The 11183-nt window shown below is 65.5% G+C and overlaps 1 protein-coding gene across 1 annotated transcript; it reads right to left on the bottom strand.

The window, feature by feature from the left end:
• MAB21L4 (mab-21 like 4) lies at window positions 1–9188 on the bottom strand (the record flags this gene model as incomplete). Its single annotated transcript, XM_079709940.1, is given in 10 exon segments — window positions 1–93; window positions 834–1171; window positions 1174–1189; window positions 2356–2508; window positions 4280–4318; window positions 4322–4506; window positions 8664–8781; window positions 8784–8907; window positions 8909–8951; window positions 8954–9188. Coding segments are annotated over 10 exon segments (1281 nt in total). The 5' UTR covers window positions 9126–9188.
• Between the last annotated feature and the right edge of the window lie 1995 nt (window positions 9189–11183).

The raw sequence follows: 11183 nt of genomic DNA, 5'->3' as shown, positions 1-11183 counted from the left end.
TCAGCAGTTCTCGGCACCCTGGGTCTCGGTCTTCAGGAAGATGCTCTGCATGGCCGAGATCTGGTCCTCATCTTGGATGTTGAAGACCTGGAACTGTGGGTGGGGCAGGACAGAGGGGTCACAGTGACATCTGGGGGCCGTGACGGGGCCCCAGGCCCAGCGTGGGACTTCACGCACTCCCTGGCTTCTGGGCTTTCCGCCTCTGGGTCTTTGCCTGCGCAGCCCTCCCTGCAGGTGGACCTGCCCGGGGCCCTCTCCTCTGGCCCTTCCCTGGCTGGGCCTGACACAGAGGAAGCCCCATCAGGTGCTGGTTGAGAGCTCAGCGTGCATCACCCCTCCCGCTACCACCACCCCAGCCCCATGTGCCCTGGAAGGAGGGTGGGAGTTGGCCCTGGGGGTCAGGAGCTAGAGGGGGCTCTATGGGGTGGGAGAGAGGAGGCCTAGCCCAGTTGGTTGAATCTTGGCACTCAAGGAGGGACAGCTGGCAGACAGCACCTGAACACCCAGTGGGCATGGCCGCAGCGGGGCCCCAGGCTGGGCAGGTGGGGCTCTGAGCACTGGGCCAGTGTGGGTCTGCGGAGGGTTCGGGCGGAAAAAGGGGCAAGCGCAGGCGACCCTGGTTCCCAGAGACGGGCCCTGGCGCTCGGGGCCACCGGGGGTTGGGGCTTGGCTTATATCTGACCCCAGCAGGCACATCTTCCCCGACAGATGCTCTCGCTGCGCTGTCCCAAGGACTGACCTGACCCACCTTCCTCGGCTCCTGACCGGGGGTCGTGGAGCGGGCCTCCACCCGCACCCACGTGTGAGCCGGCCCGGCCCTGCCCTCCCCCCACCTTGTCCAGCAGGACGTTGAAGTAGGCAGTGACCCAGTAGGCGGGGTCACTGGCGGGCAGCTGCAGGAGCGCCTTGACCCCACTGCCAATTCGCGGCGGGGGGCTGCGGCCCAGGTGGGTGACGCGGACGTGCAGGGAGGCCTCAGGCTGGCTGGCGAAGCGCTCCACGCGCTGGGAGAGGGCACTGAGGTCCAGGCCGGAGTCCTGCAGCAGGTTCCACTCGGGGTAGAGGAAGTGGAGCAGGTTCCTGGTGGCCAGACAGCAGAGCAGCACCACGAGCTGGCGGTACACGGCGCCCTGCAGCTCCGCCCAGTCCTCGGGTGCCAGGAAGAGCATGCGGCCCATAGCATCACCATCTGCGGCGGGATGGTCGGCTCAGGCCCCGCCCACCCTCCCACCTGGCCACCTGCAGCCCACCACCCTCACCAAGGCCGTCCCCCTCCACCCTGCACCCCACCCTGGAAGCCCCCTGCCCACCCCCACCGGTCCCAGCTCGAGTCCCAGCCACTCCCTGCCTGCTGCCCCCGCCCTGGCGCCTCTCTTCTCCCCAGGGTCCCACACCAGCCTCCCAGGATGCCTCTCAGGAGATTCTGAGGCTCCTACCCACCCTCTGGGCTTTTCCCATGTGCCCCACCCTTCATCGAACTCCTACTGATGCCCTGCAGCCCTACACAAAGAGCGCTATCCTGTGGCATCGTCCCAGCCCTAGTCTGTGTGCCCAGGATGCCTGGGCCCAGAATACTTCTGAAGCCACCAGGATGGACTTACCTGCCCCACCCTGCACCAGTACCTTCTCTTCCCCCAACCCTGAGCCCCCAGCTGGGGTCCCTTCCTGTCACAAGGTGCCCTGCTGCACCCTCTCTTTCCACACCCCTGTCACCCCTCATTCACTGAGGGACTCAGGAGGCACAGTGTGTGCCACCCCACGGGACCCCCTCAGCAGCTGGCACCCCCTCGGGGTGGCAATGAAGGCCTGAGAGGGGTGGGGGGTAGGGCACACGGGGACTCACTGCAGAGCCGTCTTCCCTGCAGGCTCTCACCCACCGCTCACTCTCAGCAAAGACCCCAGACTCCCAGGCTCAGCTGCTTCCCCTTCACGGCCATGCAGGGTGGGGTGGATCAGGCCCGGATGGCAGGGGCATGGGGACAGAGGGGCTTCCAGGCCTGACACCAGCTGGCCGGAGTGCCCACTCTATGCAGCCCAACCCCATGGAGTCTGATTGGAGATCTGCACCCAGGCCCAGGATGGCCTCCGTGGATACTGGCCCCAGGATGGGGAGGCTGGCCTGAGGTGCCCCAGAGCCCTGAGCCCAATGGCCACACTCATGAGCTGCAGTCTCACTTCCTGGGAACCCGGAGGAGGCCTCGGAGACCTCTGACACAGAGCTCAGTCCAGGCTGTCCACCGGTTGAGCCGGCAGGAGGGTCCAACCCGGGTGCCCCTGGCCTTGGCCCCTGGTTACGGACACGGGTCTGGTGGAGGCCGAGCAGGTACAGGGCACCGCCAAGCCCCCCACACGTACCTTCAGGTGGCCGAGGGTCAGGCCCAGGCCCTTGCCGCCTTCTTGCCAGCTCTCGTGGTTGACCCGGTCCAGGATGGAGAGGCCATCCAGGTGATGGCCCTGGAGGGAGCCCAGCACAGCCAGCAGCCTAGTGAGCAGGTAGTCAGCGGAGAGCTGGAGCCCAGACAGACACATGTTCGGTCAGCACTGGGGCCTTGGCCAGGCAGCCAGGCGGCTGCATCCCCAGATCATCCCCAGAAAAGACAGCGCCCACCCTGACCCCTGTGGCCTTGCCAGGATCGAAACTTCTGAGCCCCGCGAGACGGCCCAGACCACGACAGGGGATGGCCTGCTGCACCCGGCCCACCCCCATGTGCTTTTTGGAAAGTACACTTGATGAGGCAGCAAGTGTGAGAAGCCCACTTCCCACGTCGTTGCTGAGGCCCCAGAGCACGGAGGGAGGCAGGGTGCCCCCAGGCATGCCCAGCCCTCTTGGTGTGGACTGGGAGGTGCCACTGGGACCGGCCCGGGGTGAAGCAGTAGCTCCTGGTCCGCGGGCAGAGGCCTGGGTGGAGCCACCCGGCCTGGCAGGGTGACATCACTCCAGGCCCCGTTTGAGAAGCCCAGCTGCCCCACCCCCGGCAGCTGCACACTCGGAATCTGGCCCTCCAGCAGGACTCGGAGCTCAGGCACTGCACACCAGCGGCACTTGCTGAGTGGACCAAAGGGACAGAACCTGAGGACAGTGCCCTGCGGGCTCCGCTCTCTGAGGGTCTCAATACTGGACGCTCATGGGTGGCGGAGACTGAGTCTGTGGCGGATGGGGCACAGGAAAGGCCATTCTCCATTTACTTGTGAAAGTGACGGCCCAGCTCACCCCTTCCCTTTCCTCTGTGGGCAGAGGTCCGCCTGGACAGGCCCCTACTCTGTGCAGAGGTGGCTCAGCTGGGGAGCCCTGGGGGCGGGGCTTGCAGGCTCTCTGCTGGGACTCCCCGAGGGCAGAAAACCACAGAAGGGCACAACCAGCTTGACCAACGTCATCTGCTTCCAAGAATCAACTCGACTGTAAGAGCAAAACCCCTGCGACCACAACCGTGTCACATTCCTAACCGTGTCACCCCAGGCATGAGAGCTGGCGGGTGAGTTACCCTGGACAAACCACAGTGACCCTGCATGCCAGCTGCTGGTATCAGGTCTGGAGGGGACTCCGTCCCCAGCCCTTGGTTCGAGGTGTCCAGGGGAGCTCAGCCTCTGCCCCAGGCCCCCCGCCACCTCCCCTCACCGACGCGGACGCGGGAGCTCCCCTTCCCTGCAGGCAGGCTACTGCGGAGGAGACCGGGGACCCGAGGAGGGGCTGCTGGGGCTCCAGGGCTGGGCAGGGGAGGGGCATCTGCAGCTAGACACCCCAGGTGGGGCCTCAGGGCCGGGACACACATCTGGGAAGAGCAGTCCGGATGGAGGACGCTAGCAAAGCCCCAGTGATAATTCCTCTCCTTAGACTCTGGCCACCCTCGCTGCGTGGGGACCCCTCCCAGCTGCCCCAGGAACCCCTGTGGCCCTGGACAAGTCCCCTGACCCCTCTGCCGCTTTCCCACCTGAACTGAAGGCACTGGGCTGGGTGGTGAAGGGTCCCGTCCCGGGCAGCCCTCTGTACTTCCAAGTCCCTCCTCGCTGCCTGACAGACAGCCCCCCTCCCGGGGCACAGAGGGCACATCTCCCCGCTCCCCGCAGCTCCGAGAGCGGTGAAGCTGGCAGCAGGGAGCGGGCATTCTGGTCGGATGCCAAATTCCCTGAGACCCCAGTGATAGCAGCGCTGTACAGTTGCCAAGGCAGAGGCGGGAGGGGGACCCCGCAGGTCCTCCTGCCGGGAGTGCGGGGAGCAGCGGGACGACGGCCCCTCCCTGCCGGCTCCCGAGGACCCCACAGCCCCAGGAGGTGCGTCCTGCCTCCCGTGCTCAACGCTGGCCAGAACCAGGGCCACCGCTTAGCGGATGATCCTTTCCAGGCCGCCTTCGGGGAAGCCGGGCACCAGCCGGGCCTGCTCCAGAGCGGGCACCCTGAGCTTCCTCTGCACCATGGGCACCACGTTGAAGCAGATCGTTCTCCAGCCGCTGGACACCAGCAGGGACGGGCTGAGCTGCTCTTCCCTCAGGCTGTCCGCATTCAGAGAGCCTGCAATGAGCCACCCGCCATGCCAGCCCCTCTGCCATGCCAGCCTCCACGTGCTCAGTCCACGGCCCTCCTGCCCGCTCAGCCATGCCGCCCTCCCCCCACCTGAAGCCTGCGGCTCCTCTGGCCCACCCCACCCCTCACCCCACCCGTCACCCCACGCCTCACCCGCACCCAGGCCTGCAACCTTCTGGAACCTGAGCCAGGCACAGGGCTGACGGAGCCCCCAAGTCCCTGCACGGCTGGGGGTTTTTTGTTTTTTTAAAAAAATTATTTATTTTGGCTGCGTTGGGTCTTTGTTGCTGCATGCGGGCTTTCTCTAGTTGCAGCGAGCAGGGGCTACTCTTCGTTGTGGTGCGTGGGCTTCTCACTGCAATGGCTTCTCTTGTTGCAGAGCACGGGCTCTAGGCGCGCGGGCTTCAGTAGTTGTGGCACGCGGGCTCAGTAGTTGTGGTGCACGGACTTACTTGCTCTGCGACACGTGGGATCTTCCCAGACCAGGGCTCAACCCCGTGTCCCCTGCATTGGCAGGCGGATTCCCAACCGCTGCACCCCCAGGGAAGCCCTGCACGGCTGTCACGCGGGCTGCATCGTGTCCCCCAGAATTCCTGTGCAGAAGCCCCAACCCCCAGCACCTCGGGCTGTGACTGTATTTGGACACAAGGCCCCTCGAGAGGGGGTTAAGGTGCGCTGAGGCCGCGAGAGTGGGCCTGACCCCGTGAGACTGTCCTTACAGAACAGACGGTGGGGATCTGCACGCACGGAAAAGCCCACCCGAGGACGCGGTCAGAGGGCAGATCTCTAAGCCCAGGAGGGCCCTTCGGGAAACCAGCCCCCTGACACCTTGACCTTGCACCTCTGGCCTCCAGAACTTTGAGGAAATACGTTTCTGTCGTTTAAGCCACCCAGGGTCTGGTATTTGCCCCGTGGCCCCCGTGCTAGCACGGTGGGGATGCTGTTTGGCTCTGCAGCCCAGGTGAGACAGCGGCACCTGCCCCGAGGTTTCCCTTGGCGGGTGCCCAGGTCAGCAGCATCCTCACCCTCCGTCGCCCCACCCCCTGAGGCTGCGCCTCCCCAGGCCTGCCCGTGCCCGCCCGCTGCTCCACGCCTGGGCCCAGGGGCCCTGGCCGCCCAGGCTGCCTCTCCTCGCGGCAGCCCTCTCTGCGGGAGGAGGGGCATGGCTCAGGAGGAGCAGCTCTGCGGGGGCAGGGTCGCGCTGACATTGGTCCCCAGGCACTGCCCCATGGCTGGGTGCGAGAGCCCTCGCCTGCCTGACCCCGGGGTGGGGCGGCCCCACAGGGAGGGGCTGGGTGCTTCCCGCAGGTCCTCCCTCCAGGGCCCCCAAGGCCCCAGGCAGCTCTGAGACCCGCAGCTCTGAGACCCGCGGCTCTCTGCTGGAGAAAGTTTTCTAGCCCTTCCCTCTAAGTGGCTGCTTTCTGAGGCCGCACCCACTGCCTCCACGCACCCCAGGGCCTCCTCAGGCCCCTGGAAGCGTCTCGGGGGGCGCCCTTGTTGCCCCAGCACCTCTTTCCTGGGCCCGTGCCCAGTGGGTCGTAGAAGGCCCTCTGCAGAGGACAACCCTGGCTGCTGGGCCACCTTGCCCAGCGGAGTTTGGAAGTCAGGTCCCACCCTCCCAGTGAGGGTCCTCTGGGCATAGGGGGCAGCCTCTGTGGGCACTTGAGCTCCAGAGGCCGGGAGGGTCGGGCTGAGGCTGGACTTCTCCTGATCAGAACTGCTTTCTCCTTCCCGCCCCTTCCTGTTTCTTGAGGTGCCCCCGAGAGCCCCGGTGTGGTCCATGCACGAGAGCCCCCATCTCAGGCCCGGCCCGTGGCACACCTCGTAAGAAGGGCCATCGAGGTGAGGGTCAGGGCCAGGCCCCAGGGCTGAACGCACAGTGTCCCTGCAGGCCTAGGTTGGGAGGAGCTGGCTGGGTTTGCCCTTATCCAGGAGGGGGCCCTGGATTCCACTGGACACCCCAGACCTTGCTCGAGAACTTTCTCCTTCTGCTACCATGGACAACATGTTCTAGCTGATGTCCTTCCCACTCCCTCCCCCCTCCCCGGACTCAGACCCCATGGGGCCCAGCCCAGCACCCACTCCCCTACGAAGAGGCCCCAGACCACCCAGGAGGGGCTCTTCCATGGGGTGGTGGGGCTGGGGAGATGAAGGCCCTCTGGCATGACCAGGGTCCTCTGGTCTCCTACGTCAGATATCCCTTCCCCCAAACAAATGAACACCACCGAGAGAGGAGGGTGCGCTGAGCGGGCGTCTCTCAGGGGGCCGGAGGGGCACCTACACGAGGCCCTGACTAACAGTGGCCCCCTGCCCTCCCCAGCACTGCCCAGAGAGGGTGGCTGGGACAGAGGTCAGGGGGCCAACCAGCTGGGGCTTGAATGGCATGTCATCACATCCCAAAGGGAGTCCCCAACATGTGCCTTAGAGATCAGTCTCCGCAACTAGTGAGCCTGGGCGCCGGTTCCCCACCATCCTACAGCCTGCGCTGCCTGCCCTGGGCCACCCACCGCCCTGGGGGTCCTGCAGGGAGGAGCCCGCCCCCGGTACTCAGGCCCCTTCTCAACAGTCTCCTGCAGGGCGGCTCCTGGGCCACCTCCTGGGACTTGGCCCCCAGCGGGTCCTGGCCCTGCCACACTTGGGCCACTCCGTTCCCCACAGAGGGCTCAGTCCCACCATCAGTTAAGGGAAGAAAGGGGCTCAGTGATCCCCGGCCCCTCCCACTTCAATGTCTGAGGCACTTGTCATGGAAAGCCACCATGGGCAGTTTCATTTACTTATCTACCTTTGGTCACACGTTTTATTCACAAAAAGGTGGCTCGGAAGGCAGCCGGCCACACCTGCCACTGTCCCAGCCACTCCCCACCTCAGCCCCCCTGGTCTCTCCAGTTCCCAGGGTGGCGGCAGCCTGTCACCTGGGGTGCTGCTTCCCTTTTAAGGCAAGTGTCAGGAAGCAGTGCCTGGAATTTCCCTGTGGGCCCAGAGAAGTTAGGCCTGGGTGTGGCTTCCAGCAGGAAGAGGATGACGGGACCTAGGGGATGGGAAGGAGGAGCCTGGCCTCTCAGACTGAGAGCTCACCCCAACCGGTGGGTCTGTCTCCAGGCCTGGAGGTGACAGGGCCAGGAGGGACGGGAGAAGAGAGAAAGACCCCTGCTGAGCTGCCTGCGGTCACTGTAAGACTCAGAGGATGACCAGATAGGCTGTCGGTGGGGCCGGGCTCAGGAGTTCCCAGTGACGGGCTGCGGCCGCCCCACAAGGGCACTTTCATCATCAGCCCCCAGAGGGTGGTCACTTGCCCCAGGTCACCAGGCAGGTCTGGGGAGGGGCCGGGGTTGGCAGCCACCCCTTCTGGGGTTGGGGTCCCTCACATTAGCCTGCAGACAGATGCCAGGCTTCCCCAGAACCCACGGGAAGCACCCTGGGGAAAGGTTAGTCCTCCGGGCCCAGGTAGCTGAGGTCCCTACACCAAGTGGGCCCAAGCCTGGATGTGCAGCCAGACGAGAGCTCCAGGGCAGGTCACTGTCCCTCAGGCGGGCTGACCATCCCCACTTGCTGACCTCACGGCAGATGTGAGGGCCAGACGTATACCAGGTGGCAGCCACCATTGCCACATGCCTGTCCCCTCCCAAGGGAAGCAGGACATTCTGTTTTGGTTCCCAGCCCTGCCACCTTTGCCCTGACCCTCAGGAGGATGGGCTTCATCACCCAGGGTCCCCGCCCTGCTGGACCCGGCACAGGCTGGCCCGTTCTTCCAACGCCCTCGAGGTCCAGGCAGCCCCTGCTGGAAGGAAGCCCATAACTTCTGGGCCTGCCAGGAGCACTGCCCACGCCGGCACTCGCCACCCACCAGATCACATGAACAAGGCAACCAGGGAAGAGACTGAGGCCAGAGCCCTGGCTCACTTGAAAGTTTCCGGCCGCGGAACCTGCTCAGGGCCAAGACGCCAATTGGCAACTGAGCCATACGTTGAAACAGACCTGTGCACATGTGCACATACGCTCACACACGAACACATATACTCACATGTGTGCACACGCACACGTGTACGCACACATGCGTTCACTATCCTGCAGTCACACGCACAAGCACACTGAGGAATCACACGCCTGTGCACACAAACATGCGTGCAGAGTGATCCGGCCTGTACCTGACGTGATGAGGCCGTGGTGCTTGCAGTGCACGATGGCCACCACCAGAAGGTCCTTGGGGACCTGCAGGACCTTGCTGGGCATGATGTGGCCACGGCACTTGGCGCTGCCCTGCGGGGGGTGTTGAAGACATCGTCTGTCATCCACCGCTCCAGGCCGGGCCCTTCCCCGGGGACGCCCGGGCGGCAGCACCCAGGCCGGCCCTGCTCAGCAGCCCTCCCCTCCTCAGTCACAAGGGCCTCTGTCCACCCACTGGGGCACCTCCATGAGGGGCGCAGGGCAAACTAGAAGGCCTCCAGGTCCCCGGAGTAGTCCACGAGGAGGCGGGGGTCCAGGGCATGCACCTGTTCTAGCACCGAGAGCAGCACGTCCTCGGCGCGCTGGAAGTCCTGCGCCCGGGGTGCCCCCCGCGAGCGGGTGGCCTGCAGGTAGTGGTGCCACAGGGGCACCTGCACAGCCATGGCTGCGGCCAGGGCTGAGGGCGCAGCCTGCACAGACCGCTCTGAGGCCAGCTTTGCAGACAGGCTGGGAAGAGGCGCCTGCCCAGGTGAGCAGCAGGTACGCAGGTGGGGCCATGGCTGCCCACGAGTGACTGGCAGGCGGGCGGGATGCAGCGGGTTAAATAGCTGAACTGGGCCCAGGCCTCTGAAGTGAGGGTGAGTCAGGCACCAACAACTAGGAATGTCACAGGAGCGTTGGGCAGGGGGCAGGGCCTGGCTCCTCCCTTGTCTCACGCAGACCCCACCTTAGGCCCAAGGCACATTCAGGCTCAGGACTTCGCCCCTCCTGGGCCTGGCCTCCCCCCTGCTGTGCTGTCCCTGGTGCCCCCCTTTCCACCCTCAGCCCGGTAGCTGCAGCCACGGGGTCTCTGTGACGTTGGGGCCTCCCCCCAAAACTGGGTGGGACGTGTGGCATCCCCACTGCTCAGATGAGAAACGTAAGGCAGGGCCAGGGCTGGGGCTGTTTCCATAGCAACCTGGATATCCCCTCAGGCACCTGTGCCCTCTTAAAGCAGCAGCCTCAGACGACTTGGTGCCTCCCAAGTGCCTGTGTGAATCCTGCCCCCCCACTCAGGGTGTGTGTCCAGCCCCTGGCCCCCAGCCCCAGGCCCTCGGACCCTGGAGGTGCCCACCTCCCACCCTGCCTGCCCTTCAGCCTGAGAGGAGCTGTCACCACCTGAGCCTGGAGCTGGAACGAGCCAGGCTCCGGGGAAAGTCTCCTTGGGACTGCCCGGCCCGGCTGGGAAGCCTCGCCCTGCTGTCCCCTCCAGCACCTGCCCAGCCGTCTGCCTCGGCCCCTCTGTCTCTATGGGACTCTGACCTGCAGGGAGGGGGCACTGCTGCAGAGGAACTGGGGCCCCTCCTTCCTGACCCTCGGGCACAGGTGAGGGACAATCCAGGTGGTGAGGGGTTTGCCCCCGGGAGGACACAGGTGGCGGTCCTGCCCTGGGTGCCCTCCAGAGCAGCCTCCCAGTTGGCCGGCGTCAGGCGGAGGAGAGGACCCTGGCCTCGGCATGGCCTCGCCCCGCCCTGTCCCCTCAGTTCCCGGCCCATTTGGGCCGCATCCCACGTCGCCCACTGTCCCCCATTACTGGACTTTAGACTCGTGCACAGTGATGCCCCTGGGGCTGGAGCCCCTGAATTCCCAGTGATTTCCTGGGAAAGCATTTCCCCCGGGTTACAGGACGTGAGCCCTGGCAGCCAGGATCTGCCCCTGCTCTTGGTCCCCGTGGCTCAGGGGCTGTCCTCCTGACCACCCATCACCACCCCGCGGGCCTGCTTCTCAGCACGGCAGCCTCCCTCTCTTCCCTGGTTCGGGGGAGGGGGAGGGTGTGGAGGTTGCTACCGGCTAGGAGGGGCCCGGGGGCGGAGGGGAGGCAGGCTGCCCCTGGGGAGGCGGCCACCCAGCCTGCTGCCTTTTCTCACAGGGACCCAGCTCTCAGTGTGCGCCCAGCTCTGACGTAAACACGCAGGGAAGCTGCAGGACTAGGTGTGGAAGGAGGTGATGGGACAATCGACCCCAAGGTTGATGGAGAAGCCTGGGGAGGCACTCCGGTCGGTTCCTGCACAACATGCAAGATGCACGTGTGGTGTCGGGGGGCAGGGGGCGCAGGCAGGGGTTGTGAGGATCAGTCTGTCCAATGGGGGCTGCAGGCAGGGGAGCCCTGAGGAGGTGAGCTGTCCAGGCGTTTGTGAACACCCAGGCCACCCAAAGAGAAGCAGACATGTGGCCGACCAGCACGGTCACCGGGAAGGTAACCCGCCCACCAAGTGGGGAGCAGACAGCTGAACCATGAAGCTTTCCAAGGCGGAAGGAAGCCAGGGGTGGCCACAGCCCAGGACGGGGCGGGCAGGAGTCTATGGGGAGAGGAGGGCCCCAAGGGCCTCGGCACAGGGGTGGGGAGGAGGGGGGGTGAGAAAGGGGCTCAGGGCCGACGTTGTCTCAGGCCCAGGGAGCAGCCACACGCACACACAGGGTGACCCAGCTCTGTCGCACCGGCCCAGTCAGTTAGCCCAGGG

Source organism: Hyperoodon ampullatus (assembly GCF_949752795.1).
Source record: "Hyperoodon ampullatus genome assembly, chromosome: 8".
Lineage (NCBI taxonomy): Eukaryota > Metazoa > Chordata > Mammalia > Artiodactyla > Ziphiidae > Hyperoodon > Hyperoodon ampullatus.
Note: the sequence above shows the minus strand (reverse complement) of the source record. Positions and strands in the feature narration are given on the sequence as shown.